Raw genomic sequence first — 25,413 nt, forward strand, 5'->3', positions numbered from 1 at the left:
ATTGTTTTGCTTCCGTCTTTTTATTTACTGCCTGGTAGAATTCGTTGTTTCCCCACAAAAATCATCATTCCAATTGGATTCTAAGTTCTCTGAGTGCCATGACTTATAATTTTTTGAATCTCTCCATAATTATTAGCAAAGTATATTAGTTACAGTTGGTATTCAAAGTACCCAGTGATCAATTAACCACCTCTTGCCAGGTACACGAAGGAGGACTTTTGCTTTGAGAAGTCATCAGCTTGGTCTCCCCTGCTCCTTTGTAAATGCTCTGACCTCATTATGAAGGTAACTTTTCCAGCTTAAAGGCTCATTAGGAAACTGTATAAGCTGTGTGAGTTGTTGCTCAGAAAAAGGCCTTCCCCAAGGAGAGAAATCTTGTGAGAAAGACTGAATAAAAGAATGGGCTTCCCAGCCTGCCCGTCAGCGGCCACAGGAACACTAAAGGAAGACCTGCTCAGGGTAGACAGCCATCTCATCACACTGATTGAATCTGTGTTATGAAATGCAAGTCTGGTGGCATCTCCTTGGCTGGCAGGAGCTCAAGGTAAGTCAGAAGAGAATCCATTAACTGGTAACATATGGCAGAAGATGAGCTATCAATCTTGTTTTCAATAACACAATATCAAGACCCCACTGGGTTCTCCAAACATGTTTCGTGGATGACAGTGACCCTCAGTAATTACAGAATGGCCAGAAACTAAAGGATCTTCTCTAAGGTACACCCCACCCCCCAATCCTGCAAATGTGTGTGTTTGTGTTGTACTTGAGTGGTTGGGAGGGCAGGGTTGGTAATGCTGGGTAGAGGCACCTAGTCTCTCCATCAAAGGGGTGTGGTGAGGCAGAGATCAACATAGCCATTCTGACAGGTGTGAGGTGATAGCTCATTGTGGTTTTGATTTGCATGTCTCTGATGATTAGTGATGTTGAGCATCTTTTCATGTGCCTGTTGGCCATCCGTATGTCTTTTTTGGAAAAATGTCTATTCAGATCCTCTGCCCATTTTTAAATTGGGTTGTTTATTTATTTATTTTTGATGTTGAGTTGTATCAGTGCACATTTAAGGGCAGCAGGGCACCCAAGGACTTTCTACTCAGTTCTCATGCTCTGTGAAGACTTATTAATGTGTCTTGAGGAACCAGTATTCTCTCATTCATCAGGCAGAAGTCATGTTATTTTCTTAGGGCCCAGCTAAATTCGTGGGTTTTCATCAGCCCAGAACAGAATCAGCTCTGAAGTTAACCATTTATACCTTACCCAAATTATAAGATACAGTTTAAATACTCTCTGTTAACAAGTAACACATGTTGCTGTACTTCCTCTGCAAAGGATTCTTCTAGGATCTGGCTCAAGTCTTATTAAGATCATTCAGAATGGGATGAACAATAACTATTTGATGGTATCCTTCCTAAAGCTTCTTGAAAACCAATTTTCAAGAGCCCCAGGGTGTTAACAGTGATCAAATTATGAGATAAACCACTTTTTCTCTTGGAACAGAAAGAGAGCTCCTGGCTTCTTGAATAGGAATAAGGTAAAACTCTGAGGTCACATCAGACATCCTCACAATAAGGCGGCTGTCTTTGTACCCACTGTGTGCAAGGAGGCAGACAGGGAGAAGAGAGAGGCCTAAGGATAATACATGTTCTGGTACCAAACAAAAACACCTCTACAAAGAGCCGGCATGAAGAGCTGTTGAAAACAAAACTATCCAGCTGCTTTAAAATCATATTCAAATTGTAGGTCAAGGTGAAAATGGCTGTGGGCCAAGGCAGGTTTGAGACGAATGGTATAAATAAGTCAATTAAAATAGGAAGGCTTTCATACAGAATCCAATCAGCAAAATTCACAGGAGTCTTTATAACTAATTATAATATATCTGTTAGAATAATTATCTGAAGTAGCAACCGATACCCCACTTATTCAAATATCAATTACCATAGCACATTTTGTAGCTATCAGGTAAGAGCTGCAGAGTCAAACTACATTTCCTGAAGCTTAATTTATAATCCTTATGAAACCTGGAACTTTTACTATGCTCCAGAGCTTTGTAAAATAAGAGACACAAGCCACTTGTCACTGTTGCTATGAGAAAAATGTTGACGTCACACATTTCTGGAGAAGGAAGGAAAATGATAGGTTCTTACCAAGTAATCATCAGGCTTGATACCAAAAAGTTCTCTGAAATATCGGAATGCTAGTGGAGCATATGTCTTAAATCTGAAGTCTGGGTAGTGATGTGCTGGGGTCAGATTGCTCCCTTCACTGCAGTTAAAATGTTAAAAAGAAAAAAAAAGAAAGAGAGAGAGAAGGAACATTAGCAAAGACAATTTTGACTTCAAATTCTAGCTCTATTTGTCCTGTGCCAATTTCCCCTCTAGGAAAACATCCCTTGATACTGGGTCTCTCTAACCTCATGTCACAAAGGCCAATGGGCATCAGGTAAAAACAGATGCTAACGCAGCAAGGGCCACTCCAAGCAGGCATCCCTTGCCAATCACAGTGTGTCTTTAACCAGAAAATTCATCATCCCCCTCTGCCTCCTTCTTGGGAAAATCTCTCCATTTTCCCCAATGAAACCACTGTTGTAATGCTTTAGGTATAAGATCCAGGGCTCAGTGTTTGGAGCAATGCCAAAAATGCATTTTTTTGGCAATGAATTTTAAATGTTGGATAAACATTTTAAACTAGGAATAAGTAAAATGATTTAGAAAATATCTCACCAACAGAGAGAACCATCACAGTGGAAATAGATGGGTCCTGAATCTGAACTCTTTCTTACATCCATAGTTACAGGAAAAAGACCTTAGATATTTTAGGGATTTTAAAACCTGATTTCCATTCCCATATATATCATTATATTTTTTTCCCTCTTCTGGGTTCACCTTTGAAAATTTTTTGCAAAATTTATGATATATAAAAGGTATAAAGAAATCAGTGAATACTCATGAACCTAAAATGCTGCTTAAGAATATTATTCATATAGTTGAATTGCCTTCTGTACTTTTTACTGATCATATACCCTTCCTTCTCCTCAGAGGCATCCACTACCCTGAATTTTGATGTTTACGATGTTTACCATTCATTTTATTCTTTGACTAGATATATTTCACATGACATCAGAAAAGTCACCTAATCCTTCATTGTAAGAAATTGGAACAATGCAGTAGAATAATATACTTTTATGTAGAGTTTCAGGATCTCTTTTTACCATATTCTAGACGGGACACTGAAGGCTGATTTTCATGGATGTTAAACGAATCAACTGTGCAAATAAAAAGGCTTTTAGCACACAACAAGCACTTGGAATCTACTACAATTTAAGTTTGCTGAGGTCAGTCAGAATTTTGTATCAGCACCTAACACATGGTAGACGATAAGTATTTTTTGAGTGGAAAAAATGAGTTTTCAAGATAATGCTAATTCAGTAAAGTTGATCCTTAGGTGAAGCTTAGGTTCAAAAGTCAACATATAAAGTCAAAATCACCATAGTCAAAGACCATCCTTGATCTGTTCAATGTATCCAGTGTGGCCAGGTTTTCCCCTGCATGGTTACAGATGACTGTTCCTTTTGGTGAGTTCCAGAGGAAATAGTTGGCTTGTGTTGTTAGGGGCCATCCTCTTATAATAAATCTTATCTGGAAAGGCCAGGACTGCACTCAAGCAGCAGCAAGGCACACACAGGAGGGGTGTGACACAGGAACGGAGGCTGCCTGGGAGAAGAGCTCATGTATGGAAGAGCCCCCATATCACCTGCTCACTTAAATGGCTACTGTTGCCCTAAGTAAGTACAGCTGAATATTCATAATGCTTGTATGACACCCAGGTATGGTATTCAAACATTTCCTCATTCCATATTTTGGGATTTATGAGGAGACATGCACTCAGTTACAGCTTTTATGGGATTGCCAAAAGGAATAATTTTGGAACTTATATGAATATAACTTGAAAACATGCGCTATGTAGACATAAGAGGTAAAAGCAGAGGTTCAAAATGACCTCTGACATCCTTCTTCACTGTTGCAAGCAAGTAAAAATAATCACAATGCCTTGGGTTCTGAAGCAGGCTATTTTCAGCGGGTTAAGAGTGTTGCCAATTTTTTAATTTGTTCCACTCTGTTTTCTCCTTTCAATCTCATGTAAAGCAATTCATTCCATTACAGCAGATCACCTTCAACATTCAAGAGTAAAATAAAACACCCGTTCCACTTACATGGAATTATTCTTTAAATGATTTATTTCCATGCAGTTGGGGGTCCCAAGATTTTATTAGAGGGGATACAGTATTTTTTTTTTAAGGAGATGTTGGGGGTAGGAGTTTATTAATTAATTAATTAATTTTTGCTGTGTTGCATCTTCGTTTCTGTGCGAGGGCTTTCTCTAGTTGTGGCAAGCGGGGGCCACTCTTCATCGCAGTGCGCGGGCCTCTCACTATCGCAGCCTCTCTTGTTGTGGAGTACAGGCTCTAGACGCGCAGGCTCAGTAGTTGTGGCTCACGGGCCTAGTTGTTCCACGGCATGTGGGATCCTCCCAAACCAGAGCTCGAACCCGTGTCCCCTGCATTAGCAGGCAGATTCTCAACCACTGCGCCACCAGGGAAGCCCCTGAGGATACAGTATTTTTTATTATCATTTTCATTTTTGGTAACTCTGAGCTTCTTGAGTTGTTCACCTTTCCCTGAAGCAAGTATTAATTACAATAGTTTTCCTTGGATTCACATCTCCCTGAGTACTATGGTTTATTTAGCAATGGTGTAAAAAGGAGAGTGTTAGGTTTCCTTGGCAATGAGACAGGCAGACACATGCACGCACACACGCGCACACACACACAGAGAACATCTCTGGTTAGAGAAAGGGAACATTCGTTTCTTTAGGTATCCACCCTGACACAGCTCGTATTAAAAGCCACCGCATCACTAAAAATGAGAAAAATCTAGCTAGCTTTGGGCCACATTAAGATACAGAGAATGGTATGGGTCAACTGTGAGGCAGGCTTGCCTCTATGGGGTCATCAATAAATTGTATTTGTATAAATGGAGATGATGAAAAGGGGGCAGGGATAATACTTAACACAGGCATTAGAGAAAGTGGCAATTTCTTCACAGCATAACTAACAATATATTAATAATTAACTGCTGAGGTTATACAAGCTTGAACCTCTCCATTTGCCTGAATGGAGAGGAACATTCCCTAATAGTGGATCATAAAACATTGCCACTTTTTTTCTCTTAGTAGGTTTTAGCTTATGAATTCTGCTTTCCTTTGACAAACATTAAGACTTTGCATTCTGTTAAATTATACTGGATACCCTGTATGGGAGTTAAGATGCTCCTAACTCCCTGTGGTCCAGGGACACCTGGGTTCCAGTTCCATCTCTGCCATTTACAAGCTGTGCTCTCTGAGGCCTGGTACTGAGCCTCTAGAAATAACATGGCCAAGTGGATGGAAACATGAAAGGCCATGCACCTGGCAAGTGGGGAGCCCTCAGTGTGTCTGGATGATTAAGGCTGTGTGCTGACGGGAGACAGCCCAGGGTTGGACATGTCACGTGGAGAATGAAGTGACTAACTGGCTTAAAAAAAAAAAAAAAAAAGGGAAAATGAAAGTGACAAAATGAGAAAATATTTGCAACTCATATCACAAAGAGCTAATCTCCCAATACAAAGAGCTCCAAAATACAGCAAAGAAAAAGACCGAAAAGTTATATATGTAAAAAAAATAGCCCAGGGTATAATCAGGCACTTCACAGAAATGGAAGCATAAATGGCTTATGCATATGAAAAGGTGTCCAACCTCACTTATAATGGAATAAATGCAAATTAACGGTCACCGAGATATCGTTTTCTCTCTCAGATGGGCAGAAATTTAAAACATTGATATAGCTCAAGGCAGACTGGTACCCTGAGGCACTATTAGTGGGAAAGCAAATTGATACTTTTCCTTTGGAGGACATTTTCACAACTCCTGTCAAAATGACAAATGTACATAACTCTTGATTCAGCAAATGCATGGCTATAATTTACAGTACAGATAAACTGCTGTTTGTACAAAATGACATGTTTGTACCTGGTTATTCATTATAGCACTGTTTGTAAGGACGAAGGATTGGAAGCAACTTAGATGTCTCTCAGAAGGGAACCAGTCAACGTAATTATGGTTCAGCCACACGCTGGAATACCACGCAGCTATTAAAAAAGAACGAGGAGGCTTATGTACTGACGTGGTGAGATCTGAGACAGATTAAGTGAAAGAAGCTTGATGCAGAATACTGTGTATGGCATGCCACCATTTGCATACAAAAGCAAAAAATATATCTCTGGCATGTATCTGCACAAAAAATCCTTGAAGGATATACAGACCCCAAGTAACAGTGACCACTAGAGTTAGACAGGTAATAAAGGCACAGGAATGAAAGGGACACTTTTCACAGTATTTCTTCTAAAAGCATCATGAGGATTAACCCTTCTACATATTACCATTTACAACATTAAAAAATTTTTTTTTAAGTTAGGGGTGAAAGCCATAACCCCAAAACAAAGCTCTGCACACTGGGTACCACACAGCAGAAGGCTTTGCTTCTGCTTATTAAGCTGCTCCAGTGAGTAACAAATACCAACTCGGCATGAATGAAGTTCTATTGCAGGAAATGCAAATTAATGGGCTGTTGGCTCCAGCTGGAGTTTCTCAGGAGGTATAGGGCACAAGTGCAACACCAAACAGCGGGTGCAGTGAGGATAAGCCAGCAGACACTAACCTGATTTTCTCAGGTTGGGCACTGGCAGACCTACTGGGTACCAGTGTGGGTGCTGGTCCACTGATGCCCAGCACAGAGGCTCCTCTGCACGCGCACAAAAGGCTAAACCAAGGCAGTAACACAACCGCAATCAGCGTTAGTCTGCTGGCCCGTGGAAGAGGTCCACCAAAGACTCCTGCAGGCTTTCCTTGCTGGAGCCTGGGTGGTAGCCCACAGGAGACTGTCCAGCACCTAGACTTCTCCAGCAAAAACGGACTCTGCTGAAGAGCAGACTTCTTCACAATTTAAGGCTTATGTTTCTTCAATCCATTTATGTAGTGATTGGGGGAAAAAACTCCACTTTCCTGTCTTGGCATAAAATCGAGCCTTTGGAAATTTCAGCTGTGAGGTTTTCACCAGGGGTTTGACATGTCTGGATCCCAAGAGCTGGTAAAATGTCACCAATAAAAATCTGGAGGCCGACATGGGATTTCCAACTTGCTTTTGCCAAGTAAGAACCTAAGCAAGTAAGCCAACACACAGTACTGTCCTATCAAATTATTAAAGAAAGGGTTTGTTAACTCCACCAGAGGAGGAAGAAACTTCAACTAAAAAACTGTACTTTTCTCTATCTTGTCCTTTCCTCCCTTATTTCACCAAGAAGCCAAGTTTGATTATGGATCAGCTCTGGCATTTTGATATTCACTCTTCGGAGGAGTGTTCAATTGTTAATTTAACTACATTTAATTTAAAGTTAGTGTTCGTCTTAAGTCCAAAAGTACGTTATTTCTTAATGGCAATAAATGTTTAGGATTATACAACGCTGAAGCTTGAGGAAGCATTAGCCACCGTCTGGAATTTCCCATTTAGCAGATAAGGAAATCAAAGTCCAGGGAGGGAAAGTACTGACTGAGGCTAGTCAGGAACAAACAAGAGGGGAGATTAGATCCACATCAGGGCAGTGGAAAAGTCACAAGCAGTCAGCTTTGCCTTAACTTCAATTTAATGTTCCCCGGTTAGTCTTCCTTTTCAGGATCCAGTTAGAGGCTTCAGGTACAACCTGCCCAAATACCCCAATTACTTCCCCAGGAGGGCCTCAGGTAGGCTGCGTTTGATTAGCCATGCTGGGGTTCTCATCTGTATGTACCGTGAACACCCAGCTTTGTGTATGTGATTTCAGAGCCTGATAGCCAAGCGTCATTTTTGGTGGCACTGGGTGGAGAGATGTGGTGCGAAGCAATGGGGTGAAACTGATTAAGCATCTCCAGGACCCTTAAGGGGTCCAGTGTTGGAGCTGAGGCCCAGAGCTTTGAGGTTTTAGAGGCAGCATTTTATATATGGTGAGCTTCCTTGATTTCAAACTGTAACCGACAGTTAGTGGGTTTGTGGCGTCCTGGCAAAACAAGTGGGTCAGCAACTTCTAGGTGACAGATTTATCATGAGGGATCGGCCCATGCAATTATGGAGGTTGAAAAGCCCCACGATCTGCCATATGCAAGCTGGGGGTCCAGGAGAGCTGGTGGTGTAATTCCAGTCCAAACCCGAATGTCTGAGAACCAGGAAAGCCAATGGTATAAGGCCTGGTCCAAGTCTGAAGGCCCAAGAACCAGGAATGCTGACGTCCCAGGGCAAGAGAAGATGGATGTCCCAGCTCAAGCAGGGAGTGAATTAGCCCTTTTCCCACCTCTTTGTTCTATTCAGGCCCTCAACGAAATAGATGATGCCCACCCAAACTGGTGAGGTGATTTTCTTTACTCAGTCTATTGATTCAAATGCTAATTTCTTCTAGAAACATCCTCACAGACACACCCAGAAATAATGTCTTATCAGCTATCTGGGCATCTCTTAGCCAGTCAAGGTGACACATAAATTTAACCATCACAGCAAACATGACCACATCTCCCATGAGGCAGGATCAGTGAAGGGTCCTTTGTCCTAATGTACAGATGGTGATACTGAGACAAAGAAAACTTAAGTGCAATACAATTGGACAAGTGACACTACAGTCCAGTAACAAACTAGTGGTGGCAGCCAGTCTTCAAAGTAGACCTTTGTAAGTCAGGGTATGAAGAAGCAGCTTTAAGCATTATTAATTGCCTCTGCCAACTCAGGCAAGGCAGAGATCGCACAGGTTTCACATATGACTATTTAACCTGTGAAACAGAAATTGGTCCTCTCTCTTGCCAAATTAGACAGTGCTCTTGAATGGAAAAACAAAACAAACATAAGAAAATAACAGACATACCCCCCTGCTGGTGCCAACCTCCTTCTGCTGAGCACATCTGTGATGGGTACCCCTGAGCCGCCTTGTGAAACACGAGGCTGCACCATCTTCTGAGGCGAATCAGCTGACAGCCAGTCTTTAAAAGTCAGTAGCTGAAGACAGCTTAAATTCCAAAACCAAAGAATGCATTCTGCGGTGTCGTTTACTGGGAACATGTGATATCGTTGTTCATCATCTAAATGTTAAACTTCCCAAGTAGTTATTACCACACTGGGAAATTATGTTTTCAAGGCAATTTCAAATAAGTTAAAATGTTATGTAATATTCAGTGCATGCAATAAATCTTTCAGTTTTGAGTTAAAGGAAGAGGTATATAATTTTTATTGACAGAAAATCATTTTTCCGCAGCCCCGCTACATAAATGTTGAACAAATATTTAAAAAGTTTTGACTTGAAGGGACCTTGTGTTATCGGCTTGTCCAGTGACAGTCACACCTCTCATTTAATCCAGAGAAAAATATTCTGGCAGCTTTGTGTTCTATCCACATCTATATAAAACCTGGTATGGAATGTCTGTATAGATCAGGGGTTGGCGATCTTTTTAGAGTCTTGTTGCGACTACTCAACTGTGCTGTCGTAGTGCAAAAGGAGCCACAGACAATATGTAAGTGAATGGGCGAGGCTGTGTTACAAGTAAACTTTATTTAAAAAAAGAGGCAGGGGGCCAGCTTTTTCTCTTGAGCTGTAGTGTGCTGACCCCTGGTACAGACAGATTCTTGGATGAGTTTATGTCAGTGAAACTTGAAATGCAGGTGGTTGGCTAGTCTGTCAAAACCATAACGTCTAGCACTGATATCTGGCAACACTTATATGACAACACTTATATGACCTTTGACATATATGTTTGCTTGTCATTTAGAATAATGTTTCACCCTTGCAGTAGTTCTGCGGAATTCTCTCCTCTCTTTGAGGGTATTCCCTGGAGATTCAAATAAATCCCAAAGAGCGTCCATCAATCTAAGGGCAGTCCGTGCTTTGCAATGGTCCTCACAGCAAGCTAAACTCCATTTCATAAGTGAGGAGACGAAAATTCAGGGGAGTTTTACAAAGTCTTTGGTTAGATAATTATTCTTGAATATGGAAAGATATATAAACTTTTATTGCCAGCTTTCCAGAGGAGGCAGTGATGGTGTCTCCTGCAGGGGAGCAGAGGGACGGATTCAAGCTGATTGTCAAGGGGCCAGACAGGTAGATTTAGTTTCATAATTCTAGATTTTTTTTTGATTCAAAAATGCACAAATACTGTTCCTGTGCTCTATCACCATAGTGTCGGGAGAAACAAAACTTTGGAGCCAGCCACCCCGGAGTTCAAATCCTGGCTTTACCATTTTTTGGTTTATCACGTTGGTTCCCAGGGCCTTAGTTACTTCATATATAAAATGGCTTTTTTATGGCAAAGATGAAAGTAATAACAATAATTGAATAATGCATATTATATAAATATTATTAATAAAACTATGCTTGGTCCATAGTTGGCACATAAACTTTGCCTCCTGTTGCCAGTTCAGGTTCAGGTTTACATGGTAGAAACATTATAAAACATCCTCTTTCTTCCTAATTCCATTTACATGGGAATATTTATCTGCAACCCTGAGTTTCTGATCATGGCACAGAATTTGGGGTCAAAAGATTAAGATATGACCATGGTTCTCTTACTCATCTACTTTGTGACCTTGGAAGATCATGGAATCAGACAGTTGAAAAGGGTATTATATCATCCTTCAAGTCTTAAACAGGTCCAGAGCTTTCTCCATCTACAAAATGAAATAATCTGTAGTGCAAATAGATAATATCTGAAAATAACTTTGAGCCACTTTAAAATAAAGAAATAAAAAAATAACACAATGCACTTTGTTGCTAAGGGAAACAGAACCAGCAGCTTCCTAGCAGTGGTAAATTAAAACATCTCAAGGTACCCTAATCAATTAGTTCTATGACCCAGATAAATGCATTGAATTTTAGAGCCACCAGAGACTTCAGAATGTTTCAGTTGCTTCAACAAGGGCCAGTCCTGCCCACCTTTCTCTACTCATCCACAGGCATATGGGTAGGTAAGGAAGGAGCATTATTTGGCCCCTTTACTGAGTTATAAATGACATACAATAGGGTATAAAGTTTATTAATCTTCACATATGCATATACCAGTGAAACCACCACCATGATCAAGATACTGAATTTATCCATCACTTTGGGGGGCATTTTGATTGCTACAGTTACTGGCAACTGGCAACTGGGGTTGACAAATGTGCAGTCTTGCACAAAGAATTAACTCATCCAAAAAAAGCCAATAGCACCTCCATTGAGAAATACTGGGCCCAATCCCTTTGCTAAACCAATGAAGAAACTGATCCCAGATGAGGAAACTGAGACAAGACCCCATGTAAGTTTCTTCTGCTTCATATAAATGCATCTGGAGCACATATGTTCTTTAAACAAACAATACAGTATCTGCTGAAAGAAATTCTTGCCTGAATCAAACATTTAATGTCATATTGACATTTAAAAGCTATATATGCTTTAAATGATGTATTTTAAATGTGACGATGGACTCCTCTAAATAGGGTCAGTTAGGTGCCCCTCACCAGTGACATGTGTGCCATTCAGCGGCTGCTGCTGCTATCCTGGAATATAGAGTTAAGGTCAAAGATACAGAAGCCAGCCAGGTCCAACTCTGGTTTCTTACTCCTGAATAAAAAGTGAAAAAAACTCTCATTCTTGTCTTAATCATAACGATGCAGTATGCTTATGAAAAATTGTCAGTGAACAAAAGGAATCAAGGCACTCAAAGGGCCTAAAAGAGCCTATGAAGACCTCAGTTATGTGCTCCTTGTTGTACGTATCTCATACATGTCATTCAGTTGCTAAACAGATGTAATTTTGATATTTAAGATATTAATTAAAAAATCATTTAGGGGGCTTCCCTGGTGGTGCAGTGGTTGAGAGTCTGCCTGCCAATGCAGGTGACGTGGGTTCGTGCCCCGGCCCGGGAAGATCCCACATGCCGTGGAGCGGCTGGGCCCGTGAGCCATGGCCGCTGAGCCTGCACGTCCGGAGCCTGTGCTCCGCAACGGGAGAGGCCACAACAGTGAGAGGCCCGCGTACCGCAAAAAAAAAAAAAAAAGAAAAGAAAAAATCATTTAGGGTTTTATGAGCTCCAAGAACAAAACTTGGTATCAACTAGAACAACTGTCACCCTAAAACGGGAAGCAATGTGCTAGCTCGGTGGTTCTCAAACTTTTATGTGCTTAGAATCACCTGGAGCAACTGTTAAAACAGATTCCTGGGTCCCAGACCCAGAGTATCTGACTTTGTTGATCTGGGGGGAGCCCAAGAATCTGCATTTCTAACAAGTTCCAGATGATGCTGATGCTGCCGGCCTGGGGACCGTATGCTTGGGCCATGCCTTCCTGCGGTTCCCATCAATGGCTGGCTCTGTTGATTGGACACTATGAGAAGAAAAGATCAGCCAGGATGCAGCACCCTGCCCTTCTGTGTACACCCATCTTGAGCTGTAACTGCTCCGGCATCCTGAACTCACTGCCAGCCAGCCTCTTACAAAAGGCCTCTGCTCCTCTTGTTCTTTGCAGTGGAAGAAAAAAATAAGGTTGGAATATTTGGGTAGAGGCCCTAGAAGACCATGAGAATTAGAATATTCTGGAAACACATTTACAGGACTTTGAGCCTGATTCACAGGAATTTGAGCCTAACAGAACATACCAAAAGATTAAGATAAACTCATAACCTCCTGACTTTAAAGAGAAAAAATAGTTAATACATACTGTTTTGGAATGATAGGTTGTTAAAAACAAACACAACGGACATTTTCCAGCTATAGAAAGAAGAGCAGTGTCATGAGCAGACAGGATTATATCTTAGGCCTTGGGGTTGTCCATTTTCTGCATGGAAACTAGTTCTTGTGGCTGCTAGGGAAACCTAGAGAAGCAAACTTTAAAACTTGCATAGACCAACTTTGTTCTTCAGCCCAGAGCATTTAAAGCAAAATGAAGCTGTCTGGGTTCATAGCTGACTTTCTTTTATCCATGGGCTCTGTTGTGGCTACATGGACACCCTCACCTAAAGGTTTTATTTCTAGGCAGTTGACACCTGGACATAGAAATAAATGTAAGTACCATCTCCCTGAAGGTTTTTTAAAGAAATAAGACAATGAGAACACTGAGAGGAAAAGTGTCAGTCCAACCATTCTCACTCAAGCCAAATAATAATTGATAATAAAATTGGCTTATTTTGGAGAGAAACAGTTATTTTAAAATAAATGACAAGTCAATCCTCATAGCCCCAAAGAAAATATAATTGGCCCCAAGCCCCCAAATCAAATATCTTTATTTTTATTTTTTTGAAAAGTCCTGTCTGTAGTAGCTACATTTCCAATTTAATCATGAGTAGTTCTCTTCCTATGTTAAGCTAGTATTAGACTTATAAATTATTTATTTATTTATTTTGGTAAAGCATGTATAACATAAAGCTTACCATCTTAACCATTTTAAAATGCATAGTTGAGTGGCATTATGTCCATTCGTATTGTTGTGCAACCATCCCTACCATCCATCTCAGACTTATTAGTTTGACTTCCCCCCGCCCAGTATAATAAAGTGAGACGTGATATGTATGGGTAACTTGGGTGTTTTTGCAAATATGGCATCAAAATAGGGGGATCCTCATAAGCTTTCTGGAGGCAAGTTAAAAGAGGAGATACATGAGTGTACTCAGACAGGAGGCCCAAACGCGCATCCCCCAACTCATCTTTTAAATTAGGGCTAGCAAAAACTCGGCACCAGCTGCTGCGTCTTGGGTGCCCTCTTTTTCTAAACCTATGCAGACATTACTCTGTGATTACTGTACTCTTTCCCACTGAATCTCAGAGTCTTTCTCCATAGGGTCTTCTAAGCATTATCACAACCAATCAATTACAACTGGCCCAAAGGATGAACCCTATTTACCACCACCACATACAAACGCAAGACACCTGACGCAACTGAAAGTACTAATTTGGATTGCTTTTGGGCAAGCCAAAGGTCTAACATGAACATCAGTACACGATGTACACAGGCATGGATAATAAAGTCTTGTACTGGTAGAAAAGTCTTCAATATGGAGATGTCACAACGAAGCTTCCTTAGCATGGAAATCATCACAAGTAACAACGTTCTTACCTGGGTAGGAACACACTTTCCACCACATAGAAGTCTTGCATGAGAACATCTCGATCTGGCTTGGAGGTGAGATTACCCACTGTGTATCCTATTCCCAGCTGAATAGCACCTTTGATGGCAGATGATGCAGTCTGCAGGGACAACAAGGATTTTGGCGTTAGCCTCAGTAGTTGGGGCCTTGCTCAATGTCACAAGCAGCAAAAACAGGAGAGTGAGGTTAGATTTCCTTTCTTGTTCCTAAGCAAAGAGGAAGCTAGCTTTGGAAAGATGACAGGCTGCTTCTTTTAAGGGAGAGCACTTTCCAAACATCAAGGACACTCCTTGCCATGAAATTATTTCGGTGGTAATCTTTCCAATAAGTGTTCCTAAGGTCAAATTACAGTCCAAAATCTCCATCTTTCTTTTATTAAGAACTTAGAAACTTGGTAGAACACTTGCAATATACAGAATTATAATTTCTACCAAAGGATAATTGATACCATTGCATTTTTTAAAAAATCAGAAGTTCTGTAACATACCTATGGATGAGGAAGAGTGTTTGTCTTCATAAGAAATAAGAGAGCAAAAAATAATTTGAGCCTTTGGAATATATAAAAAATTTTTTAAACATCTTTATTGGAGTATAATTGCTTTACAATGGTGTGTTAGTGTCTGCTTTATAACAAAGTGAATCAGTTATACATATACATATGTTCCCATATCTCTTCCCTCTTGCGTCTCCCTCCCTCCCACCCTCCCTATCCCACCCCTCTAGGTGGTCACAAAGCACCAAGCTGATCTCCCTCTGCTATGTGGCTGCTTCCCACTAGCTATCTGTTTTACGTTTGGTAGTGTATATATGTCCATGCCACTCTCTCACTTCGTCCCAGCTTACCCTTCCCCCTCCCCATATCCTCAAGTCCATTCTCTACATCTGCGTCTTTATTCCCGTCCTGCCCCTAGGTTCTTCATGACCTTTATTTTTTAAAATTTTTTTTAGATTCCATATATACGTGCTAGCATACGGTATTTGTTTTTCTCTTTCTGACTTACTTCACTCTGTAGGACACACTCTAGGTCCATCCACCTCACTACAAATAACTCAATTTTGTTCCTTTTTATGGCTGAGTAATATTCCATTGTATATATGTGCCACATCTTCTTTATCCATTCATCTGTCCAAGGACACTTAGGGTGCTTCCATGCCCTGGCTATTGTAAATAGAGCTGCAGTGAACATGACCCTTTTTGAATTGTGGTTTTCTCAGGGTATATGCCCAGTGGTGGGATTGCTGGGTCGTATGGTAGTTCTAGTTTTAGTTTTTTAAGGAATCTCCATACTGTTCTCCATAGCGGCTGTATCAATTTACATTCCCACCAACAGTGCAAGAGGGTTCCCTTTTCTCCACACCCTCTCCAGCATTGTTTCTAGATTTTTTCATGATGGCCATTCTGACTGGTGTGAGGTGACATAGAAGACCTAAATAGACATTTCCCCAAAGAAGATATACAGATTGCCAACAAACACACGAAAGAATGCTCAACATCATTAATCATTAGAGAAATGCAAATGGAATATATAAAGTTTGATTTGAAAACTGCTTACTCGTTTTGCCATGGGTCCATAATCAAAATTTCCTTCACTGATCTATGATAAAACACATAGCATTGGAACACCAATATTTCCAATTTACTACTTGTCTAATATTAATCCATAATTAAATCGACAATGTTATCTTGGAGGAATAACATACGTGTGTGTGTGTGTGTGTGTACATGAATGTGCATGTGTACATAAATACTTTTAACCAACATAATAGGAGAAATAGCAGAATAACTCAATTTAGGAAAATCAGAATGCATTCCTCTTAAGGGTGAAAGTGTAGCATATTTTTATGCCTTGCAGTGTTTAATGTAGTACCATGTACACAGCAGGAGCTAAATAAATACTTAAATCAGTGGTTCTCAACCAGGGACATCTGACATTGTCTGGAGACATTTTTTGGTTGTCATAACTGATGGTGGTGGTGTTACTACTGGCATCTAGTGGGTAGAGGCCAGGGACACTGCTAAACATCCTGCAGTGCACAGGACAGCTCATAACGAAGAATTATCGAGCCCCAAATATCATTAGTGCTGAGGTTGAGAAACCATGCCTTAAATGAATGTAATAAAGATCATGTTTTATTAAAAAAATATTCCTTTTGAGTTATCATTTTCACTTAGCAAATCCAAGACCCATCTCCACTTTCCCACATGCTTTTTTTTTTTACTTCTTGCTTTTAACATCAAAAAAACATATCTCCTAACATTTCTGAAAAAAACAAACAAAAAAAAAACATATCTCCTTGAAAAAATGTATCCTCTTGATTTCTATGATAGAACATGGTCCTGGGCCCACTTCCACCTCTTCTGATAGTCTCTCATGTCTTCACTAACTTCTCATATTTTTTATTTATTGATTTGTATTTTTTTGCAGTACACGGGCCTCTCACTGCTGTGGTCTCTCCCATTGCAGAGCACAGGCTCCGGACGCGCAGGCTCAGCAGCCATGGCTCACGGGCCCAGCCGCTCTGCGGCACGTGGGATCCTCCCGGACCGGGGCACGAACCCGGGTCCCCTGCATTGGCAGGCGGACTCTCAACCACTGTACCACCAGGGAAGCCCCTCATATTTTATTTGTTATAATTGCAGTGCCCCTAAAAGTTTGATCCTTAGATTTCCTTAATTATGCAGACAATCAATCCATTCCTAATGGCTTCAAATACTGGAACTAACAGCTCTATGCATATGACTCTCAGACGTTTTAAACCTACTTGGATGCGACTCTATCATCACAAACACAGTATATACGGCACCAAACTAAATTTTATCTTACAACCAATCCACCCCCACCCCGCCCCGCCGAGACTGGTTTCCTCTCCCAAGGTTCAGTAATCCTGTCAACCAAGGTTGAACCCCAAACAAACCACATCTTGCACAGGGCGAGGTCCCCAGTAAATACTTGCTAACTCCCCTTGAAATGGCCACGATCATTCATACCGCTCAGGCACCTCCACTCTACAAGCAGTAACAATCACTTTCCCATGGAGTCATCATTGAATCGCTCTGCTTACTTCACTGCAAATATTACACGACCCTTAGGGTGAGGAAAACTACCTATCCCTGTCCCTGTAGGAGGTAAGAGAAACATCTTGGTGTTTTTCTTTTTTACTTATGATCCCAGAGCAAGATGGCAAAAGACTGAGAGTCAAGCCCAAATAGTGAAACCAGTGCTTAAAAAACAAAAAGTTGCTATTTTAATACTCCCGCTCTGAGCTCAGCAATGCCAATTGGCATCAGTGACCTTTTGTACCGATAGCTCTGACTTCTGAAGGCTGAAATGAATTTTTCTCATTTTAACCTCACATAAAAATTCAAGAGATTTCTCTTCTATCCATCACTCAGGGCAGTATGGCACAAGACATGACATCAGCATTTTCCAGAGGATCCAACATCCCGAAACGTTCTGTTCCAGACCTATCAACAGACTCACATGCTCTCAAACTGCTTTTCCTTCCCCGCACCCCACCCTGACTCTGCTTCCAGAACTACCTGGATTTCTGCTGAATTCAGTCACTTAGGGCTTCTTGGACTGGAACATCTGTCAAACATGGAGTACCCAATTCTTTGTCAACCACCCACCACGTCCCCCCTCCCACACCCCCAGGAACAGAGGGTGGTCAAAGGTGCAGGAGGATATATCTGGTATTTTCAAACCTTAGCAAGTCGGGGATTCACTGGGACACTTGTTAAAACAGACTGAAAGCACAACTACAGAGACAGTGTAAAGATCAGTGGTTGCCAGGGGCTGGGGGAGGGGAGGTGGAGCACAGAGGATTTTCAGGGCAGGGAAAATACTCTGTACGATACCTTTATGATGGATGCACATAATTATGCATTTGTCTAAACCCACAGAATGTACACCGCCAAGAGTGAACCCTAATGTAAACTATGGACTTTGGGTGATTATGATGTGTCCGCGTGGGTTCATCGGTTGTAACAGTGCACCCCTCTGGCGGGGGATGCTGATAATGGGAAGGCTGTGCATGTGTGGGTACAGGGGGTGTATGGGAAACCTCTGTACCTTCCTCTCAATTTTGCTGTTAACCTACAACTACTCTAAGAAGCAAGTCTTAAAAAAAAGTCATCAGGCACTGAAAAAAAGAAAGGCGACTTATGGGTTGCATCTCCAGAACTTCTGATTCTGAAGGTCTGCGGTGAGGCTCAAGCATGTGCTCTTGCTCTAAGGAGCATTAAAAAAATCTCTGTCCCGTGGTATAGGATTAAATTTTGAATCCCCGAAGGAATAAGATTTTGGAAAGGACCCCGCTGACATCTGTTTAGTTAAACCAAAAACCAGACTTGTAATACTATTCCTTTCCTTTCAGGCTCCTTAAAATGCAAGTGCTTTGAAGAGAGATATAAAAGAAATCATAATAAAGTTAATCTTTTTTGATCAACTATTTGTGCCAGGCACTTAATATATAGATAACAACAATTATAATCACAACCTACCATAATCCTAGCACACACTTATAGAATGATTACAAAAAGGCAGGCACTACTCTAAGTGCTTTTGGTTACATTAATTCTTGTATCTTCGCAACGACCCTGTGAGGTAGGTACTATTATTATCTCCATCTTACTGACTCAGGAAGGTTTAGTAACTTACACTAGGTCACACAGCTAGTGAAGAGGTGGAGCTGGGACTCATACCTGGGGAGTATGGCTCCTGAGTCCAAGTTATAAAGTACATGTTAGAATCTCTGACTTCATTTAAGCCTTCCAAGGACACTGAAGGGTAGCGACAATCACACCCATTCTACCTGTGGGGATCTAAGGCTCAGCAAAGTTAACTGACTTGCCCCACTCACACTGTTAGCGCGTGGTAGTCTGGCTGTAAAACCTGCGCTGCTTCAGTGTTTCTTTCTTTTTTTTTTTTCAAAATGAGCCTGGAATCAGAGTTGGAAGCTCTGTCTTAAGTCTGGCTGTTTGACCTCAGCAAAGGAAGCAGCTCTGTGGGAGCCATTCCTCTTGATGAAAATAGGGATAAAATATTTTATTTGCTTCTAATTACACCCAACCATGGGTAAGCGTAAGAAAAACCCGTAAACCACTTGGTAAACCCGTATGAACTCCATTGTTAAGGTCACTACTGATAACTTTGGGAGGAAGAAACAAAAGGAGATATTCTGCTGCCATGGGAGGATCGTCACCTCAAGGTTTCCTCCTCCCCATCTTTGTGTAAAATTAAATGCTTTAGCATTGACGTGTTTGGGTATAATTAAAAAGCATCTTGTCTATTTCATGGAAACGTCCGCTTGTATTCACTGTGGCATGTGGTCTTTAGAGCCACCAGCAGTAAAGGCCCCATTACCTGACATTTTCCCATTGGACATTAGGCACAGTGGCCGGGATGGAAGAAACCATAGTATTTTCTGACACAATCACTCTCGAGCAAGATGTGCTTTAAAATTACGAGAACACTTTGAAATGCTAGCTGGAGAGTCTCTGATTAGCAGACTAGTAAATCATGATGACAAAGAACCTGCTGTGTGTAGTGCCGGTGTCTGCTCCTCTAGAACCAGCAGCTCTTTCCCTGAACACTCTGAGAGAAAACTCTCCTCCTTCCTCGGGGATGCCACCAACAGAGCAGTGCGTCTGTAATGAGCTGGCAGCTTCGCACACACACACTCAGTGCCTCCAATTTTCTCTGTGTGGCTTTGCATATGCTCTAAATATGCTGAGACGTGACCATTTCTCCTTTGACCTCTGTGAAAACATATAGGTTTAGATTTCAGAACACAGCCAGAGTCTATTTTTAATTCGGGGTTTTTTCTCAAGGGCTAAGCGGAGGCATCACATTGTGTGGATACTAGGAACACCTCTAAAGCCTCTGATACTTGGAGAAAGAACCAGACCACACCACAAAGGCAAACCACACACACTTAATTTCATAGTTCCTCTTTACTAACCCAACTTTGTTCAGCAATGATGGCAATACTAAGAAGAAAATTAAGGTCAGCTTGCATTTGGATAATATGTTACGGTTTTCACAATATTACCTTTTAATGATTGCATTTGATTGTCACAGTTGTTATGCGGGTAGGTGGGGTTTTAATGCCCATTTTATAAAGAAACTGTGGCTGTGGACGATGAACTTGACCTAAGTCCCCTGGCTAGTATGTGGTAGAGCCAGGAGTGATATTCTGGTCTAGAAGGTACCAGTTCAGTGCTCTACCAGTGTGCACTGCTTTACCTGCCTGAATTTTCTCTGCAGGAGATGGATGTGACTGAAGCCGAGACGTACTTGAACCGTGAGATAATAATGATGATACTATCAATGAGACTAAGCGTCTATGTAAGCCCACTATTAGGGGAGCAATGATCCCGACAACAGTAAGATTTTAATGCTCCTACATTGGTTACAGGAAACTGCTTTCTACAGCACATTGTCTATGAAATTAGATCACTTAATATGCAATCTGATATCACCGGCTTTAAAAGGAAGTATGAAAACATTTCAAGTCAACAGCATTTTCCTCCCTAAGGTGATCTGATAACCTAATTACAGGATTATAGCCAATATATACATTACCAGGGTGATATTTTAAAAAGCACAGATCTAATCTTGTCACCATCCTGCTCGAAGCCTTCTAATGGGTCTGTAGTATCCTCACCACAGGATTAACTCCAAGTACCTTAGCTTGACACGGAAACCATCTATGATATTAGACCCTCCGTACCTCTCACTGACTCCTGCATGCCAACATAACAAAAGATCCTAAACACACACACACTACCCTTTGAGCAAGGGGACCTTACAGGTCCATGAACCCCTAACAACTATGTGTGAAATTTTCTGCTATGTGCATTTTTTTTTCCAAGGAGGGGGTCTAATGCTTTCTCTTTATCTCAGAACATCCATTTTCTCAAAACCACAGATGTAGAGAGGCTAATTCTAAGTCAGAGATGTTTACTGAGAAGCACCTTAAACAAGGTCATTAAAACAAATGGTTCAGTAACACCTCTTAAGAGTAAGAGGAGACAATCCTTGTTCAGCCAGGGAGACCCCAGCCACACTTTCCCATCTGACAGCTCAAGTCCAGTTCTAGGTTCTCCCTCTCGTCTCTGAACCTGAACTCGGCAAATAGGGCAGAGATTTCTTGCTCATCCCAATGAGAGAATTAAGGAAAAAGAAAGGGATAGCTTGCACAAAACTGGCTGTAGGACTATGGACATGGGATACTTTGTGAGCAGGCAAGCCTGAAGCTTTCTGAAAGGAGGCGGGACTGCCTCTCACCTGCAGGTTCCCCAACCCATTTCTCCAGTCCCTCCTTGCTGTGTTGGTTTTCTACTGCTGCTGTAACAAATGACCACAAACTTTGTGTCTTCAAACAACACAAACGTATTACCTTACAGTTCTGGAGGTCAGAGGTCCTAAAATCAAAGTGTCGGAAGGGCTGCATGCTATAGGCTGTAGATGAGAATCCAGTTCCTTGCCCCTTCAAGCTTCTAGAGGTAAATCATATTCCTTGCCTCGCGGCCCCGTCCTCCATTTGCAAAGCCAGTAGCATCTTCAAATCTTTCTTAATGTCTCTCTTTGTCTCCCCTCTGTTTTTGTCATCACACCTCCTCTGATTCTGACTCTCTAGCCTCCCTCTTACAAGTACCTCTGTAAGTACACTGGGCCCATCTGGATAATCCAAGATCACTTCCCCATCGCAAGATCTTCAACTTAATCACCTCCGCAAAGTCCCTTTTGCCATGTAAAGTAACATATTCACAGGCTCTAGAGATTAGGGTGTGGCCATCTTTGGGGTCCCCATGATTCTGCACACCACACTCTATTTCAGGGTTGACTCCAGCATTTCTTCCAGGGTTGCACAGGCAAAGAGAAGACTTCCCCTCAAAACTCCATTCAGTCACAGGCTGTTCATTCGTTTAACAAAAATCTGAGAATTTTCTGTGAGCTAGGCACTGTGCTAGATGTTGGGGAAAGCATAAACCAAAAAAAGACACTGTTGTTGCTCTCATGAGAGTTTCTAGTCTAGTGGGTGAAAGAGATATTAAAGATACACATTCATGGAGGAGCTTCAAGATGCCGGAGGAGTAAGATGTGGAGATCACCTTCCTCCCCACAAATACATCAGAAATACACCTACATGTGGAACAACTGCTACAGAACACCTACTGAATGCTGGCAGAAGACCTCAGACCTCCCCAAAGGCAAGAAACTCCCCACGTACCTGGGTAGGGCAAAAGAAAAAAGAAAAAACAGAGACAAAAGAATAGGGACGGGACCTGCACCAGTGGGAGGGAGCTGTGAAGGAGGAAAGGTTCCCACACACTAGGAAGGCCCTTCGCGGGCGGAGACTGCGGGTGGCGGAGGGGGGAAGCTTCGGAGCCACGGAGGAGAGCACAGCAACAGGGGTGCGGAGGGCAAAGCGAAGAGATTCCCGCGCAGAGGATCAGGGCCGACCGGCACTCACCAGCTCAAGAGGCTTGTCTGCTCACCCGCTGGGGCGGGCGGGGCTGGGAGCTGAGGCTCGGGCTTCGGTTGGATCACAGGGAGAGGGCTGGGGTTGGCGGCGTGAACACAGCCTGCAGGGGGTTAGTGCGCCGCGGCTAGCCTGGAGGGAGTCCGGGGAAAAGTCTGGACCTGCCGAAGAGGCAAGAGACTTTTTCTTTCCTCTTTGTTTCCCAGTGCGCGAGGAGAGGGGATTAAGAGCACTGCTTAAAGGAGCTCCAGAGACGGGTGCGAGCCGCGGCTAAAAGCGCGGACCCCAGAGACGGGCATGAGATGCTAAGGCTGCTGCTCCCGCCACCAAGAAGCATGTGTGCCAGCACAGGCCACTCTCCACACCTCCCTTCCGGGGAGTCTCTGCAGCCCGCCACTGCCAGGGTCCCGGGATCCAGGGACAACTTCCCCGGGAGAACGCACAGCGAGCCTCAGGCTGGTGCAACGTCACACCGGCCTCTGCCACGGCAGGCTCGATCCGCATCCGTGCCCCTCCCTCCACCCGGCCTGAGTGAGCCAGAATCCGAGAATCAGGGGTTCCTTTAACCCCGTCCTGTCCGAGCGGAGAACAGACGCCCTCCAGCGACCTACACGCAGAGGCGGGGCCAAATCCAAAGCTGAGCCCCGGGAGCTGTGCGAACAAAGAAGAGAAAGGGAAATCTCTCCCAGCAGCCTCAAGGGCAGCGGATTAAAGCTCCACAATCAACCTGATGTACCCTGCATCAGTGGAATACCTGAACAGACAACGAATCATCCCAAATTGAGGAGGTGGACTTTGGGAGCAACGAGATATATATATATATATATATATATACATATATATACACTCCCTTTTTCTTTTTGTGAGTGTGTATGCTTCTGTGTGTGATTTTGTCTCTATAGCTTTGCTTTTACCATTTGTCCTAGGGTTCTGTCTGGCTTTTTTTGTTTGTTTGTTTTAGTATAGTTTTTATCGCCTGTTATCATTGGTGGATTTGTTTTTTGGTTTGGTTGCTCTCTTCTTTTTTTTTCTTTATTACTTAAATAATTTTTTTCATAATTATTTTTTATTTTAATAACATTATTTTATCTTCTTTCTTTCTTTCTCCTTTCTTTCTTTCTCTTTCTCTCTTTCTTTCCTTTTCTCCCTTTTATTCTGAGCCGTGTGGATGACAGACTCTTGGTGCTCCAGCCAGGCGTCAGGGCTGTGCCTCTGAGGTAGGAGAGCCAAGTTGAGGACATTGGTCCACCAGAGACCTCCAAGCTCCACGTAATATCAAACGGCGAAAATCTCCCAGAGATCTCCATCTCAACGCCAAGACCCAGCTCCAATCAATGACCAGCAAGCTACAGTGCTGGACACCCTATGCCAAACAACTAGCAACACAGGAACACAACCCCACCCATTAGCAGACAGGCTGCCTAAAATCATATGGCCACAGACATCCCAAAACACACCACCAGACATGGACCTGCGCACTAGAAAGACAAGATGCAGCCTCATCTACCATACACAAGCACTAGTCCCCTCCACCAGGAAGCCTACACAACCCACTGAACCAACATTAGCCACTAGAGGCAGACACCAGAAACAACGGGAACTACGAACATGCAGCTTGCGAAAAGGAGACCCCAGACACGGTAAGTTAAGCAAAATGAGAAGACAGAAACACACAGCAGAGGAAGAAGCAAGGTAAAAACCCACCAGACCTAAAAAATGAAGAGGAAATAGGCAGTCTACCTGAAAAAGAATTCTGAATAATGATAGTAAAGATGATCCAAAGTCTTGGAAATAGAATGGACAAAATGCAAGAAAAGTTTAACAAAGACCAAGAAGAACTAAAGAGCAAACAAACAGTGATGAAAAACACACTAAATGAAATTTAAAATTCTCTAGAAGGGATCAATAGCAGAATAACTGAGGCAGAAGAACAGATAAGTGACCTGGAAGATAAAATAGTGGAAATAACTACTACAGAGCAGAATAAAGAAAAAAGAATGAAAAGAATTGAGGACAGTCTCAGAGACATCTGGGACAACACTAAATGCACCAACATTTGAGTTATAGGGGTCCCAGAAGAAGAAGAGAAAAGGAAAGGGACTGAGAAAATATATGAAGAGATTATAGTTGAAAACTTCCCTAATATGGGAAAGGAAATAGTTAATCAAGTCCAGGAAGCACAGAGAGTCCCATATAGGATAAATCCAAGGAGAAACACACTAAGACCCATATTAATCAAACTATCAAACATTAAATACACAGAACAAATATTAAAAGCAGCAAGGGAAAAACAACAAATAACACACAAGGGAATCCCCATAAGGTTAACAGCTGATCTTTCAGCAGAAACTCTGCAAGCCAGAAGGGAGTGGCAGGACATATTTAAAGCGATGAAGGGGAAAAACCTACAACCAAGATTACTCGACCTAGCAAAGATCTCATTCAGATTTGACGGAGAAATTAAAACCTATACAGACAAGCAAAAGCTAAGACAATTCAGCACCACCAAACCAGCTTTACAACAAATGCTAAAGGAACTTCTCCAGGCAGGAAACACAAGAGAAGGAAAAGACCTACAATAACAAACCCAAAACAATTAAGAAAACGGGAATAGGAACATACATATTGATAATTACCTTAAATGTAAATGGATTAAGTGCTCCAACCAAAAGACATAGACTGGCTGAATGGATACAAAAACAAGACCCGTA

At 42.1% G+C, this 25,413-nt stretch overlaps 1 protein-coding gene across 4 annotated transcripts in view; it reads right to left on the minus strand.

The window, feature by feature from the left end:
- PIP5K1B (phosphatidylinositol-4-phosphate 5-kinase type 1 beta) overlaps positions 1–25,413 on the minus strand; it is a 326,914-nt gene that overhangs the window by 149,514 nt on the left and 151,987 nt on the right. For all 4 annotated transcript variants that reach the window (XM_067744231.1, XM_067744230.1, XM_067744228.1 and 1 more), the window contains exons 4-5: positions 14,182–14,312; positions 2,142–2,259 (exon numbers count right to left, since the gene is read on the minus strand). In XM_067744231.1, coding sequence (XP_067600332.1) covers positions 2,142–2,259; positions 14,182–14,312 — 249 coding nt within the window. The remainder of the gene's footprint in view (positions 1–2,141; positions 2,260–14,181; positions 14,313–25,413) is intronic.

The sequence above is a fragment of the Pseudorca crassidens genome, chromosome 7 (assembly GCF_039906515.1).
Source record: "Pseudorca crassidens isolate mPseCra1 chromosome 7, mPseCra1.hap1, whole genome shotgun sequence".
In the NCBI taxonomy this organism is placed as follows: Eukaryota; Metazoa; Chordata; class Mammalia; order Artiodactyla; family Delphinidae; genus Pseudorca; species Pseudorca crassidens.